This window comes from Apostichopus japonicus, chromosome 11, assembly GCF_037975245.1.
Source record: "Apostichopus japonicus isolate 1M-3 chromosome 11, ASM3797524v1, whole genome shotgun sequence".
Classification (NCBI taxonomy): domain Eukaryota; kingdom Metazoa; phylum Echinodermata; class Holothuroidea; order Aspidochirotida; family Stichopodidae; genus Apostichopus; species Apostichopus japonicus.
Window position 1 is genome coordinate 17901055 of NC_092571.1, and position 17199 is coordinate 17918253.

The 17199-nt window shown below is 38.8% G+C and overlaps 2 protein-coding genes across 2 annotated transcripts; one reads left to right on the forward strand and one right to left on the reverse strand.

Annotated features, from left to right (window-relative positions):
* The first annotated feature begins 398 nt into the window (after nucleotides 1–398).
* Nucleotides 399–6581, forward strand: LOC139976080 (uncharacterized). Its single transcript, XM_071984516.1, has 6 exons — nucleotides 399–1931; nucleotides 2609–2763; nucleotides 3190–3734; nucleotides 4483–4611; nucleotides 5013–5146; nucleotides 5618–6581. The coding sequence occupies exons 1-6, from the start codon at nucleotides 844–846 to the stop codon at nucleotides 6579–6581; spliced, it is 3015 nt and encodes a 1004-aa protein (XP_071840617.1). The 5' UTR covers nucleotides 399–843.
* A 73-nt stretch (nucleotides 6582–6654) lies between these two features.
* On the reverse strand, nucleotides 6655–15169 carry LOC139976082 (small ribosomal subunit protein mS22-like). Its single transcript, XM_071984517.1, has 8 exons — nucleotides 15012–15169; nucleotides 13807–13949; nucleotides 12962–13126; nucleotides 12060–12203; nucleotides 11587–11670; nucleotides 10631–10776; nucleotides 9957–10065; nucleotides 6655–8988 (listed from the first exon to the last, which is right to left on the reverse strand). Exons 1-8 carry the CDS (start codon nucleotides 15148–15150, stop codon nucleotides 8899–8901), a joined length of 1020 nt encoding a protein of 339 aa, XP_071840618.1. The 5' UTR covers nucleotides 15151–15169; the 3' UTR covers nucleotides 6655–8898.
* Nucleotides 15170–17199: the final 2030 nt, after the last annotated feature.

Sequence of the window (17199 nt, forward strand, 5' to 3'; positions counted from 1 at the left end):
ATCTAGCTCCGCGAAACGTTTTACTTAAATCCATCGGCATGGAATTTCCAGCAGTAGCGTATCAATGTGTTGCCGTAAGTTAGACAATAGATCAATTGTAGTCTATACAAATTCATTGTAATTATTAAACAAGAATTCACTTGAAACGTATGTCCAAAGTTGTTATTGAAACTATTGTCTTATGCACTGTATTACTAGTGTTTCTCTAAAACATCTTTTTTTTTTATGGTCGACGAATCTGCAAAAGTGGAACCTTGAACTATATGAAGTTTATCACCCAGCGCGTCTGTGTGTAAGTTCGTACAATGCTTGTGAGCGCTTTTACGCTTCACGAATTCTTGATTCAGATATCTGTCAACAACACAATCACGCACATTGTACCGTGAGGACCTGTAATGAGAGTGCTCTCCGTCGAAACGCTGGAAATCCAGTTTGGGATGAGTTAGGCGCGCATGATAAGAAGGATACGCTTAAGTTAATAATGGCATTCCTCATTGATTGTCGTTAGACGTTATGGTTGCTTAGATACATTAAGCGTTACAAAAATCTTGTCCACACCGTACCTATGGAAACCGATTGGATGAGGCTTAGCATACCACGCACTACTGCGCACGCATTTAGCAATGATCTCAAGTAGTGCGTCATTCTGATGAACGGGAATCAGAACTAATGTTTTGCGCAACTTCTTTCGTTTATTACGTAGCTAAGTGATACCGCTGACTTGACTACTGGAGATTGGGCTAATTCAGTTGAGTACCACTTCACTGACACAATTCAACACTGCCGGATACACCATGGTGAATACATCTTTCAATTGCCAGGAATGACCAAATTATCTTACCGATGGTTGACTTAGCCGACCTGGAGACTAGCTCTAGACTGCAGAGGTTGTTATGGACTAATGAATATGTTTGCTTAGAGGATGCTAACGTCATCATCGAAAGTTTTTTCGTCCTCGAGGATAGCTCAGGACACGCTTTAAAGATGGTGCGCGGGGGCCTATGTTCCAACATCTTCGTGTTGGCTGATTGCGCCTCTCGCTGTAGAACTGTTCGGGAGATATATCATCCAAGAAAAGGCTCAAATTTTCGTTTTGACTCAATATCCTGTCAGAATGAGGGTTTAGACGACATGGAATTATTATGGTTACTACCGCTCGATAATATTCATTTAACCGTTTCCAAGAAGGCATCAAGACACGGATTAAAAGTTCTCCGCCTCAGATTTTGTTCAGGTCAGTTATATCATTTAGAGCTCGCAGAACGACAAAGAGCTAGCAAAATTTGGTTTACTTGGATCCAATGTTTACAGAAGCTGAATAAACATCGGCGAGACGTGTTTCATAACAGTGAGCATACTTTAAAGGCAATTGCTATTCATGAAAAATTAAACAGTGTAAATCGTGAGGGTTCAAATTCTGATGACGAGAAGCGAGAATACCAAGCAGAAAAGAAAAAGACGAACGTGCACGCAGTGAGTATGTCGGATGTAGAAAATTATTCTCAACTGTCGTTGGCTCGATCGACGAGAAAGAAGAAGAAGAACAAAATACAATCATTGGCGATGCACATAGTAGAGCATTTTAATGATCATATGAAACAATCGACAGATACGCAGGCTACCAGAGGTTCGGCTCATGGCTCCTTACGTCATATGCAAACATGGAACGCCGGTGGAGATGTGGCGTCTGCAACATCTTCGACCACCTCTCGACCCACAACAGAATCAGAGGGGTCGATCTATTCCAACGTTTCCGTGGATCGGTTCGTTCAGCAGCTCAACGTACGATCTCTCTTTCGACTTTGTCTGTGTATCGGTGATTATTTCGGTCAGTTTCTATTCGAAGCAGGAACGTCCGGTCTACCGACGAGGATGGCGTCTATGTCTGCCATGAGACATTTCATCGAGGTGGACGACTGTAATATGGATAGGTACGGAACGATACAATAACACATGGAACTAATTTAGGCCTTTACCGTATACTGTTATGTTTAATGTACTGGCGAGATCGGCTATGGGCATTGGGGAGGGACCTAGGCTTCCAAATATCTGCGAGGCCCCCAAATTTCTCTGTTTTGTTGTTGAGAAAAGCATTGGGCCCCTTAAAATAGAAATCTAGCTGTGCCCATGGCTACCGAGAAAGGAGAGGGGTACTAGTGTGAACCGGAGGAAACAAAATTGCAACATTCATTTGTAAGGACTACCGCTTGATCCCGTTAGTTTAGGTACGTCTTCTATGCTGCCCTCAAAGAGCCTTCGTCTCTTTTTGTCAAGTGAAAAAGGTATAACGATACAGTTATTTAGAAGTATAGAATATATTATACGTGGAGGGCGTTTACACCGCAATGCATTCGACGTATAGAACCACAATCGTCAGCATACATTCGTGTGTTTGCAGTGTTGCCCGTGTTTGCCAATTGCTTTGTCTTTTGTATATGACTATTTTTTACGGCCACTTTCTTTCTAATATCCTATTTTCGTATTGAACGCGAAATGGGTAATAATTTCGGTTAGCTTATACTACTATTTCCTAACGTTATTTATGTATTTAAATTGTTGGGTTAAACCGCACAAAACAGAAATCTATTTTCATTTGTTTTTTTTTTAGTGACGATATTCACTTCGGCTTTGGAATCGAGAGAGATAGTTTACGTCATTGCTCATCACTACCTTGCTTGTTGGACGGAGAGGCGTCATTTGTTGAGGACTTGAAACAAGTCGACCGTTTGACTCACAAAACGTCTCTAGTTTACCTCGATTTAAGTAAGATAATTTTCATTTGTACTTCAAACACTTTCAGCTGTTCGTGATTTGCATATTGCTTTGCTTTATATATGCAATGAATTGCTTCTATAGTTTATTAAAAGGATTTTTTAAACTAACGTTTGTAATTTCTTGAGAATACACCTTTAAATTTAACCATTCCTTGTTCGTAAGCCTCAACGGAGGATAGGGTTACTCAGAAGCGTTTTAAAGAAAAAAAATATTGTGTTATTTTGTAGTAAGACAGAGAAAATGTTTAGTCCATTACCCGGTGTGACAGGGAATAACGACCGTCCTCCTTCAAGTTCGTGGCTGAAGTCATGTTTGGGATTATTTCCATCCCAATCTTTTTTCATTTTGGCATTGATTAGTAGCTCTTAGATGTTTTACTAATACACAAATCATATCCTCCTTTTTTGCCAATAGCTAATCAAAACGATGAGAAGCAAGCTCACGTGATCAACGGTCACGTGATGCTGATATCTGGCGAAGAATATCAACTTTACAAAGAAGTTCTCCAACATCGTAATGCACCAATCGATCTACGGTTTGCCACAGCACGCCATCCTGACGTCATCAGGGAACAGAGGAAGCGAAAGAAAAAGCTTCGCACAAGACGAAAGGCTGTTGTTAAAATCACCGATGACCTACAATCCAAAATCAGAAATATTGCTCAAAAGTCAAGTCAACTGAAAGGAGGCAGCGACGACAAATCTTTGAATTTAAAGAAACACAAATCGAGCAAAAAGAAAAATAAGATCAGATCTTTTTTCCACAGAAGCAAGAAATCTGACATCTCAGATCGGAAAGATGGCCCGCGTCAATCCGCCGAACATGCGCAGATCTTTGAATACGTCACCGAAATTGAAATTGATGACGTAGCGAATGAGCTAACTGTTATTGATGCCGAGTTATTTCTACGTATTCACGAGAGTGAACTCGTTGAATGCGTCTGGCTTAAAGAGGAACGAGTAAGTATACTTCTTGAAATAACCCGCTTTGAATCGGGAGGGTGGGGATTGGGATGAGGTGAGGGGGGCAGGGAAAGGTATAGAGTAAAACTCAATCACATTTTAGGGGTAGTGCTGCGTTTACAGAATCACTTAGCATTTTACTAAGCGATGGTACATAAGATTAGTCGAGCGTGAGCGTAAACCGGGTGGGTAGGGATGTTTTGCTTTAGGGGTGGGGGTTTGGGGGAGGTCAGGAGGGAGGAGGGGGTATGCACGCCAATTTGGCTACTTGTGTCTTGTCTGATCTTCACGTCTAGCCTATAAAAGAACGCGCACGTAACCTAATTCAAGGCTGCTTTCAAATATTGAGCATACCCTGCTTTTAATCCGAGGGTGGTAGGGGGAGGGTGGTAGGGGGAGGGTGGTAGGGGGAGAGGGAGGGGGAGGGTGGTGGATTCAGGTCTTAACACATTTTGGGGTGAGTAAAGCGTCGTGTATAAATCCTTCATTAATAAGTTATTTGATGTATTAGTATTTTTTTTTTTTTATTATTATTATTATTATTATTATTATTATTATTATTATTATTATTATTATTATTATTATTATTATTATTATTATTATTATTATTATTATTATTATAAGATACGGTAAATGGAGTAGAGATACTGTGTATGTGGTTGGAAAATGGGGTGAAATAGAACGCTTACTTTTTAAATTAACTTTTCCTTGGCCGAATAATCTCTCCAATTTCTTTCCACTGAAGCACTCGAAAGCTCCAAATGTGATGGCGTGTATCGATTTCTTCCATCGATTGTCCGGTATCGTAGTCACCGAGATTTTATTACCGATATTACCGAGGGAGAGAGCGGAGCTACTCGCAAGATTTACACGAGTAAGTACCGTAAATTAAATGTACAAAAGATACAGTATCGACGGTATACTTATTATGGAACGCCAAAAATGAAATATTAAGGCGACGTCCTAACAAGAAATGGCCTTAGACGACAACTTGCACAGACTTTATCGTGTCGTAACTCTACTATCAGTGAGATAAAATATTCCCAAAAAGACAAAAAAAAATATATAAAACAGCAAACAACTAACACGCAAAGTCGAATGCGGTGTAGGGTTCCTCTAATCAGAAATGATAATGTTCAATGGATATCAAAACGTCGTGCGGGAACTGGTAAGGTATGAATAGTGTGTAGGGAAGAAAGTTACCGTTATTCATAATGCCCACAAAATGAGTTCTTAAGCTGCATTCGTTTCATCAACATTTCTTTTGCTTCTTAGATCGCAGAGAAGTGTTTAAAATTGACCAATTTTAATTCTACCAAAGCGATTGTCTGCGCCCTCCAATCACCTGCTATACAGAGGCTGAGAGATTCGTGGGGATGCTTTCAACGTATGTTCCCAGAGTCATTCAGGTGAGTTCATATATATAGCATGTGATGGTCATCATTCAACAATGACGCGATCACTCACTCAATAAAGGGAGGGGCGGGGAAGGGGGTTTCTCCTCGGTTTGAATTTTTTTTATTACCATGCTTCCTCTATGCACTTTAATTGAACACCCCCCCCCCCGACCCACCTCTGCATATCCCTCCTCATGCCCTCAATTGAGAAACTGACTCCGGTACACATTATTTTGGGATACGCCACATAATGCGCTAGCGTAGGTTTTACATTGATAGGGTAATATTTAACTTATTTACAAAAGCATGTCAAAGAATGGTTCAGGACTGCGACTCAATATATTAATAGGCAGGTTACTGGGGGTTAGGTGATATTTAAACCTGCTCTAAGTGAATCACCCTACCTCTCATCCCCTCCCCCACCGACAACTTTCACCCTCTACTTTTCCAATTCACAAAGCCTCATTTATATTTTTGATGCAGATTATGTCACAACATTTATCACGTGATGTCTGACGACGTACCATGCCAGGTTTATATCGACCATCTCCGAGAGGCAATGAACTCCCCTCCGTGCCTGCCATTTCTGGGAACATTTCTAAAACAGGTCACAGAGTTCTACATGAGGAAACGCGAAGCGAAAGAATGTAACCTTCGACCAAGGAGAGGTCAAAGGTCATCTTTTACAAATACGACAATTTCAAACCCAAGTCTTCCTCATTCTCAACCAAGAAGCATAAACATCGATGAAACCACCGATGAAGGCCGCGGCAGAAATGGGAAGAGCCAAAATATCTTGACGAAAATTCTTTCCACAACTTTTCACGTGAACGAAAGCATAAGATCTTTTTTTGAAGGAGAGAGCGAGTCATCTTCATCAAGCAGAAAGGACAGCTTTTTCACCGTTACTTCAGGTAGTGGAACAGACTCTTCTGTGGGTATTTCTAGATCTGTTACTTCTAGCATATTATACTGTAAGTCAACACCCCGTATGACGAAAACTCGACGAAGGCACATACAAAGTTTGATAATCGACTACGCTAAAAAGATAGCCGAAGAAAGTGGCGAAACATGGAACACGAAAAGAGCAAAAGGTCAAGCAAACAACTGGGATTTGGTCTTCGATGAAGCATTGGATTGGTCAAATTTATTTAAAAAGGTCGCCTCGGGCAACGATGAAAGTGATACACCAGCGCATAACTTTTCAAATTTGAAAATGATTGCAGAGGAGCCTGGTACTCACGGTCCGAGTCTTACGGCCATTCAGTCTGAATATGATCTCACCAGTACTTTATTTCATTTTCAGCTAAGTGTTGTCAGATTCAACATTCGAACGAAAAATAACGTGAGAGATTTTTTACTGAAAGCCCATTACAACTCAGATGTTGACAATTTTGCACTGTCACTTAGAAGAGAACCTCCTACTACTAATATGATTCGAAAGTAAAATTGTCAGAAATAGTTTAAAAGTAAATAAATAAACAAAATGAAAAATAAATAACACAATTCAGAAACCAAAATATTGTTCCATATTGTACTCTTTATTAGTCTTCATTATCCGATTTCATAATTACAGTTTCAAACATTTTTTATTAAAATCAGTATTATGACCATTTATCAGTACTAAGTGGCTATTCTTACAACTAGTCGTAAGAATAATTTCCGACTACGCATGCGCAGTTGCTATTTTTTATGACCAGTAGTACTATTTTTACGACGAGGAGTAACAATAATTTCCTGTTAGAGTTAGGGTTAGGATTGAGGTTTAGGGTTATGTTTAGGGTTAGGGTTACCCCTACTACATGCGCAGTTGCTTTATTTACTTTACTGCGCTTTGTCGTAAGAATAGTTTATAATTGTTACTAGTTGTAAGAATAGCCACGGCCTTATCAGTAATGCACCCAACTACTGGGGGATTGACGGTATGAGACCGTTGATTCCTTTGCATAGGTTTCCCGAAGGTTTTCAATAACTGTTTCCAAATATGCTAGACTGTCAAATAATGGTCAGGCATGTTCCAAATCTAACTAGCATGTCACTGCCACTTTTGAATCAGTTTTCGCTCAAGGAAACATCTTGTTCTCTGATGTACCACTCCTTGATTTCTCGGAATAATACGTGACAGCAGAATCGCAGAAATAGTTTTTTTGAAACCATGAACAACTTCTAGCATGATAAACTTTGAGTTGACATTTTATGACCTTTCAAGAGGGTTCTCCCTAGAATTCCTACCACCATTTCCTGCCCATAGGGGTTTGAAACCTCAATGTGAACCTGGTTGAAGCTTGATAGCCAGACAAAGTCTTTCTGCTTTATGCCAGTATTTTTCGTCAAATGTAACATAGTACCTGTTAAATGTTTAACCCTCTTAAAAATTAGTTGGTTTACATCGATGCAGAGAACTTAAATGTTTAAGTGATGTCATAAAAGTAAAATTTCATTCATTGTCTGTTTAGCATTAATCAGTAGGTGTTCATTAATTACCTTTCATTAATAGGCTATTGTCGGACACGGAATTGCACCACCATATTGAGTAACGATAATGTTACAAGACCACAGCCAAATTATTTTCCCCGAATTTGAATTCCAATTTTAAGGTGTTTACATATTACTGTAGCAACTCTTGATTAGTCTTGAGAATTATATGACCATTTCTCCGCATAAAATCTGCCAAATACTATGAAGATTCTTGTCACCTGTCATACACTGCTACATGTATTTACATCTGTGTAGCAGTTTGTGCATAATATTAAGTAGCAATTTGCTACACCACATCACTATCAGCATTCCCTGTGGAAGAATTCGAAAATGAAAACCACTTCCCTCCCCCAAGCTCCCTTCCCTTCTTTTAAGAATTACTAAATCCTTTGCTGGTATTTATAGTCTTGACAAAAGAAATCTGTCTAACGGGGTAGTAGCCGCTACCCTTTCGTACAGAGGTTACATCAGGCTTTAAGATCTGTCAAACCTGGCACGTCTAAAAGGCAAAAGGGGGAGAACTCCTTTCAATGGGGAATCATCGCGTCTATGCAGAGGGCGCTGTCATATCTGTCCTAACAGAGCCGTGGATACGACTCTGGGTCCTAATGAGCATGATCTATCCCGTTTTAAAAGATCTCCAAAGATTTTGTAAAGCGCTGTAACATATCTCAATCTAAAAGTGCTATGTGGGAAAATATGTTTCAAAAAGATCTAGTCTTCAATAATTACAAGAAGAATTGCAGGTAGTTAGTCCAGTATATTCCATTTGCAGACTTGGATACAATTTTAATAATGTTTTAAACCTTCAAGTCAGTTTAGATTCAAAAATAACTCAAAGGAGCTTTCTGTTTGGTTGATGACCAGATGTGTACAAAGTTCCCAAACCGAACGGTGGGCAACGATTCTCTGCTAAAATGTACTAGTTAAGAGTGGTAGAATCCATACGTTAACTCGAATATCTCACACTATGTTTGAATTAGAGAATCTGCGAGTAGTTTGCCCAGACGTTTCCTTCAGAGATGTCTTGAAGGAATTCTCAGTGATTCCAGAGACTGCCGCTTGTCAAGGTTCACCGATCTAGATATTACCGATATGACATCACACCTCTGTTGATTTAGGGAGGTGGTTGAAGATCCACATTCTTCTGCTACAAAACCACATTGCACCATGCAGATACAGTATGATCTAAAACCTCCATTCTTGTGGCTAGCTCACAGTGACTTTAAGAGGAGGGAGGGAGGATGAGGGTGGTATGTTTTACACCTCTGGAGTAGTTTTACTCTTCACTGCTGTACCTCCTCTGATCCTGTTTCTATCTGTTGGATGAGTAACTCTAGCTTCCCCTTGTCTGAAGCCTCCACTGCTACAAATACCTGTGGATCAGAAAAAAACAATGTTTCACTTCTTAGAGTGTTAAAAAAGGAGTGGGATGGGAGGTCAGAAGGATTTATCATATATATATCTTTTTAAAGGATTATACAAAGTTGGATGAGATTCACTTAATCAATGATACAGGACTGAGCTGTCCAACTAATGTGACAAACTATCATGCCACAAATGGGAAGTCCACAAAGTTGTCTTTATGTCTTTCTCAACTACAAGATCTGAAGTAAAGAATTATGTTGGACATTTGTCATCGTTTTGATATGTTTGTCAATTTGTCTACTTTTTCAGGATTTTTGAGTTGAATATGAATTCAGATGTTGAAGCCTGATATGATAATCAAACAGAAGCGCTCCACCAAAACTACATAACTAAGGACTCTGCTCTTTCCATAGGTTTGTGGCATTATATGCACAAACCTAAGGAAAGAGTATCAAAATTACTGAAAGTTTCCCGATTCCTTTTGGGGAAAATCAAATTCTCATATCATTTTGTATCGCAAAGATATGAATTTTTTAATGTCAACTGAAATGTCTTAGTTTTGCTGTATAATTTTGTCCATCATTTATCCATAGAGGAGAAGAATATTTCTACAAAAAAGGTTTAAAAACATTTTGATGAAAATAGTGAGGACAGAGAACTATGACAGCTAAACAGACATTCCAAATGTATCAGGTTTCAATAATAAATCAACAAAAAGATTACAAAACCCTTAAGTGAAGCTTATGGAGATAATTTGGCCAGATGACATCACAGACCCCCTACCGTGATCCAACTTCCTTTTAGCAGCTGGAAGTTTAGCCAGTCAAATTAGGTCACATTCAATCAACCATATCTCAAGTTAGGGTCAAGATATTGAGATGGGGTTTTCACCTAGCAGTATGGCATATTTTTATATTCAATACAATTTTCAAATCAAGTGTCACTAGAAAATCCTCTTTAAATGAAAGGGACTTACTTTTAAGAGTTCCATGCCGTCTAAGTTCTTTGGTTTAGATTCAAGGGCAGAACTAGATTCTGGATGAAGGAGGTGATAAAGCCGTACAAGATCAACAGCATCGTCTAAGCTGAGAAGCAATAACAAAACAAAAAACAAAAACATAAAACACAAGAAAGATCAAAGTTTGAAATGGCAGCAAGGAGAAAAAATATGTTACATTTTGCATTAAAATTGGATCAAAGAGTTCTTATCATTGAGTATCGATGACAGCAAAGTTTTATTATTTCCCAGTGTGCTTTTTTGTGGGAGGGGGGGGAGTAATAATTTGGTCCTTTGGCATTCCCTTTTTATAATGCTGCACTGTATCAGATAACCAATTTAATTTTTCTGTGGGGGGGGGGGGTGGAAGGACCCACACACTCCTACATGTGAGTCTTTCCTTCCAATGACCTTCCTCTCTTCCATCTGCCTCTGATGTGGAGGGGGAAAAATTGTTAAAGATATGTTTTGATAAGACTACAGACTCTTTGGGAAATGAATTTATGCAAAAACCCAACGGGAAAGTGACTGATGGGTTAAACAAGTTCAACTGAGGGTGTTGGAGCTGAGCTTAGCCACTGGGGTATTCCTAATATATCAACTGAGGGTGTTGGAGCATAGCCACTGGGGTATTCCTCATATATCATACTCACAGATTACGTTCAATCATATCTGCTAGGAGTCCCTCGATGCATCTATTTCGGGTGAGATGGAACGCCAACCCTCCAAAATGTCTTGTTGATCTGAGCAAGTCGTATCGGTGATGTTTCTTAATGTGTTCATACACTCTTCTATGTACCTGAAATATAATTACCAAATGAACAGACTGAATGTTTGAAAAACAATGCATAGACACAATAAATGGATGAAAAAACAAATAGTGCCAAAGAAATATTATTGTTAATCGCTTCAAATTGACCCTCATCTATCCCCCCACCCCCCTGCTCCACCCTCTGTACTACTGTACTCATAGATTCCCTCAACTAATGACAAAATCTTTCCATAACATCATTATCCAATGGTGCCTTTCTACAGTAAATTACAATATGTTAGTACCCTTAATATCAACTGACCATTTTTTTCAACTGGAAAAGTTCTATTTCTTATTTTTATTGGCCCTGTGAGCTCTTGCAAATAAAATAGGAGTGAACTGTTTGACCCATAGGAGGTTGACCTTCAGGGGAAAACAGTTAATTAATTTAGTTGGGAGAGTGGAACAGCTATTGTTTTAGAACAATGTTTTCTATATGGAAGGGGTTACATTTGCTGAGGGAATGTTTTTTTAAAGCTTTGTCTGTGTGATGTAACTGTTGTTGTTATCTTAGGTAAGAGCCTAAAATTACTGAATAGAGACGGAACTAGGAAAATGCCAAAAAGTAATATAAGAATGCGGAAAGATGGAAAGGGGTGCCAAGGCGGCCTAGTGAAGGATGAATTTTGCTCAGCTTCACGGATGGACAGAGAACTGCCGAGAATGTCAAAAGTAGAGCAAATATGTTTTTTTTGTGATGGGACTGTACTATATTGGGCACTTTTAACTTCACGAGCAAAAGGCAAAAAAAAAAAGTTGTACTGTAGAGAAAGGACATGAAAAGTTAAAGACAATTACCCTTATGAAGTCTGCACTGTCTGGTTCAAACTGTACACATGCAGCATCTAGCAGGAACTCATATTTCTCCTTCTCTAGACTATTCTGAAACGAAAGGAGAGAGAAATAGAAATCTTGTTTACAAAAATGAATGCGAACTTAAGATAGGAGTCAAGTACACCGTATAATCTCATAATCATGCACAGTAAGAGATTATCGAACAAGAACAGGTCGATGATGAATCTCTCTTGAACATTTACAAAATAATTTTGTGGATATCACATGTAAACTTAAAAACTTCTGGGGATTAAAAAAAATAAAATCATACAAAGAACATCTGATGACAAGCAAGTTTTGCTCTGAGCCCTCGGCTTTAAAGGCAATCATTTGGTTTTTCTTCAAAATCAAAAATACAAAACAAGAAACTTGACAAGTTGAGCAAGTTTTTGACAAGGAAAAGGAAGGAGAACAAGTAAAAAAACAGAAATACTTACTGGTAAATTTTCATCCTGGAATAATGGAGGAGGTTCTATTTGACGGTGGGGTCTAGGGAAATAAATTTGCATCATTCGGTCTCTTTCGTTCCACGATGCCTTCCTGAGCACTCCGCTGGGCTCTCTGACAACTATCAGTCTATCCTATAAAATGATCAGAATGGTGATGGGTTTGATGGTTTGGGTTTATTTTTTTTTCTCTAATTAACAAATCATTTTCTCTATAAAAGGAAGATGAAATTCTCCAAAGTAGATGTCCTTTTTTCAGAAATGTGAATTTCCTTTGTTTTCTTTTGTCAAATTTAGCAGGCTTAGAACTGAAACGGATCTACGGTAGTTACAGTAATGAGCATTTTAAGTTAACGAGTGGAACATTTTGGCCTCCCATAACGATGCACTATTATAAGAGTGGAACATTTTGGCCTCTCATAAATATGCACTATTATTAGAGTGGAACATTTTGGCCTCCCATAAAAGTGCACTATCATACGAGTGGAACATCTTGGCCTTCCAGAACAATGCACTACTATAAGAGTGGAACATTTTGGCCTTCCATAACAATGCATGGGGGGGGGGGGGGGGAGATGGGTAGGATATACAAACCATTGGAGCTGCATGTGTTAAAGATACCTGCATGAATATTAACCTCTGAAAGAATTTGATAGATACTGTAAGTTGAAACATATAATATCGAGACGGGAAGAGTGTCGCAAACATGAAGTTTGGGTTCCCATCTTTTAAACAAGCCTCAGAGATTCTTCACCTCATCAGTAAGAGTAAAACAATAACAGCAACAGCAGATAGTTGATGGATTGTCTCTCATTCTCCTCCCCAGCCACTGCACTTTTGTGAGGAAATAATTCTTTCATATGATTACTATCGTAGAAACATTTGCAATTTACCCTTTCTGACAGGCCATAGCTTATGTCGGTGAAGACGATATTTGCTGTCTCCAAGCCTTGTAAAGTGCGATCGTCGGAGAGAACCGTATTTATCTCTTCTCTTTCCTCAAGCACCGGAGGCATCTGCAACAATGTTTCAGCTTCCTGAGTGGCTGCCTCTCTCAGCTTTGAAGAAAGATAAAAAGAGGAGAGATTGCACTTAAAAACTAACATGGAAACAACAAACATACACACACAGGGGAAGTTTTATCCGATATTGCATTGCAAAATGCTATGTTAACTACACAAATTGCTATACTAGTGGAATGATGTGTAGCATTTCTTGTACATAGGATCATAGTATTTTGCAAAGGAAAGTTCAGAGCCTTCAAATTATTCACTGCACACAGGTAAATTTCTTACTATGTTGTAACACTGGTGTCATGTTCAGATACTTATCATTTACTATATCCACATTACTCAATATTTTGACAAACTATTAACTTATTAAGTAATTGTAGATAGCCCAACAGCAGTGAATCCTGTATAAATACAATGGAAACTTCATGGATACTCTCAATGCTGGCATCATTATAAGATGATCCAATCTGACATGACCTTTGACATATATTAACTCACACCTATACAGAGGGCTTTATCTCCAAGTGGCACATTGACAACGCACATCCACAATATGGCAGCCTATTGACACAAATGTTAAGGTCTGTTATTCTTCAAATGAAGCGAGTTCTATTCACATATCAGTGGAGTTGTTCTTCATTAGGATCTCTATCATGTAACTTAATTATGGTTGGCCTTGCCTCATCTTTGTCGCAAACACATAATATTTAGGTGACAATACTCACCTCTTGCAGCTTCCTTTCACTGATGAGGGAGTAAGAAGGAGGACTTAAACTTTTCTTTTGAGGTCTGAAAACCTTGTTCAGGTTCATTCCTGTAATTTTCTTTAAAATTCTTTGCACCTCTTTATCCTGGAAGGCATTCTCATCTGGGAACGAAATGGAACATACAACTTAAAAAAAGGGGGTAAAAAAGCAGCTTATGACATATATATTACTGTTGTACACATCTGATACGGTACAGTAGAATGGTGTGGCAAATGGCTCACTTATGTGTATACGCATGAAAGAATACCATCAGTAACATTACTTCTGACATAAATTTAATATGAAACTGGCATATTTTGGTGAAAACTGTGGAAGGTCCAGCTAACTTTAGTAAGGTTCTAGCACCACTGTATTGTTTTAAAATGTTTCCGAGTTTGGAGAGCCCTACAATATGGTTACAGTAGTGGGAGGTGAAGAAATTAAGTAACATGGTAAATTGGAATATGTCTGATACCCCAGAGGTCAGGCTAGTGTTTTAAGTCAGTGACATGAACATCGTGGGGGGGGGGGGGGAGGGTGGATGCACCAGTTTGCCAATGCAGTAGCAGTTTGTCCTACTGTATAATTCAAACAGTTCTAGAGGAGCAAATGAGTTCATACAGTACTAGGGGAGTGCATGAGTGTGTAATTTAATGTGAGATGTCTTTCCTGGGATTTGTAACCTGTCACTTGAAAGGATAGACAAATAAATCAAAGTATTCCCTTCCCTGATTTAGTTCTTGCCCTACACCCAACCTGGAGCATTTTTAAACCAACTACCCCACTCCCATATCCTCTCCCCCAAAACAAAACGAAAATGAAGGCAGTCTTGATATGCAACCTAGTGTCAAACTGAATTAACATGAAATGGTTGACATGTATCTTCTTTGGGGGATTAGCAATTTTCAGCCAGTAGGCTAGCTGATTTTTTTCCTCCGCGCCCCCCCCCCCCCCAAAAATGGATGTTAGACTAGAATTTTCATTTTCCTCTGGCCAAGCAAATTTGTAAAACGGCAAATCTGTCATTTTTGCCAAACTGGCAACGGTCCGTGGTTACTAACACATACGGCTAGGCTATGCCTCACTTAGCCAAGGCTTACATTGACTATCGTATATCCTAACAAACAAGTAACATAATCATCCAGACAGAGACATTTGGAAACCCCTTAAAGGTATTTAACAACCTTTTCTTGAAACTTCGTTACAAAAACTTCTAACAGCTGTATTTGGTGATTTAGTTCCGTTCAGTCTTGCAACCAAGCGACAAATTTGACCGTAGTTCTGGTACAAACAGGGCACCCGTGATTTCATGGACAGCGCCATTTTGCTTTTTAAGGCAGTAATGAACGCCAGAATTGTACAAAAATGGAAAGAGTGAATTGCACCGACGAAACTAATATCGGCAGAAATAATGAAAATTATTCCGTAGGTTAGGATGAATTGCAGTATAGCATCACCTGCTTTGTCTACAACTGAAGTCCTATCCCATACTAAAATATATTGGAACGACGTTTTTTCTTATGAGAATAAGGCCTATGTATGCCTAGATTGTGTTGACATTGACCGACAGCCACACAACCAACGAACACTTCCACATATATAACTCTGTAAATGCTCATGGTACCATACATTTATGGCAATTTCATTTTGAGACGGACTTATTTGGTGACAAGTGGACTTAACTTTGGAGGTCATTTCCCACTGGAACCGTCTATTGTTAATTGCCACTTTGAATTGAAGCTTAATTCACTTTTAGGATATTTATAATGAAAAGGTGTCACGTTGTTATTGTTGAGGGAAAAAAACATGCCAACTCCACTTTTGTTGATCGATGAATAAAAGGTGTAAAAGGGGCCTCTTTTTTAATTTGTGATTGTGCGGTGTGCTTTCCAAAATCACGTTTCAATTCCGTTTTTGCCCCCCCCCCTTCCCCCAATAAGTTGAACCCTCTTCCGCCGCCTCTGAACGAATATCTCAAATAGAGAAGCATGGACAGAGATTATACCTCATAGTTGCCTCACACAGAACTCTGCAAAAGCGTTGACGTTCACAACAGGTCAAAATTTGGCAACTTTGTACACCTACAAATAACTAAAAAATACGGGCAACATTGAGGATTACCCAAGTCATATGATATTATGGTCAGTCAATCAAATCTCGAGTTTAGGAGAAAATATGATGTTTTTTCGCCTAACAGTTTGGAAAAATTTTCTTTCGCTTATAAGTTTTGCATTATATTTAGACCAAATCACTTTGTCCATGCATTTAGCCAACACCATAATAAGTACCGAGTAACCAATGGAATTAGTTTGCTTTTAGAACATTAATAATTCTACATCCAGACGAGAAACATGATTAATCCCTAAAAAAAATTTATGCAACATTATGGGTATGTTTTGAAGTTAATTTATTATTCCAATTCTGAACAAATAATGGGCTTAAAACCTTGAAAAGTGGGGCTGTCGGGTATTGTGGGCCGTTACGTAGTATTACCTACAAAAAGCAATGATCCACAGGAGATGCGATGAGGTCGAACATGATGTGTGACTGGCGACAATCTTGAAAAAGGTTATGGATGAAAAAAAACTATTGGGAAAAACTTGGCAAAAGTGTACATCATCTGGTTGGTCATTTTCAAGCCCGAGAAGTGCCATTTCCGGTGATCTGGGGGGCTATCAAAACCAGAAATGTTCTTGTACGTATATATATATATATATATATATATATATATATATATATATATATATATATATATACAAAATATCACGAAGCGCGCGAACAATTTTGGGAATGAAAGTTGCTACGCGCCTGCACCCAAGCAAATATCCCCCCCCCCCCCAATATTTGAAACAAATCGCCGCCCCTGTTATTAATGGTACAAATGAAAGTGGGGTATTTTGTCTTTGTTGTTTGTTTATCTATAATGTTTTATCTTGGCCTCGGTCAATAAGTGTTAGGTATTTTCATTTACAGTTGATTCAAGCTTTAAGGAAATAATCCAGTTTCTCCGCCATTTCTTACCGCACTCTTCAGTAAAAATTACACTAACTTCATCTTCACGGAATAACCATGCAATATCAGTCCCACTGATATCAGTCGCAAACAACTGTGTCGGTTATTGGGAGCGGATGTGATGGTTTGGTTTTGTAGCTGCACATTATTCCGGTCACTAGTACATGGTATGGGAGGTCGAGGGGAACGGCAGGAAGAGGTTTTAATTACCTATTTTTCTTGAATATTTTGGAATCATCTTTTTTATGTTGGAGTTCTTCACTTCTATATAGCCTTTCCATATTAAGTAAGGGAAGCGCATGGGTCAGGGTGGGGGGGGGGGTGGATGTTTATCCACGGCCATCTTGTTTGACGGTAACG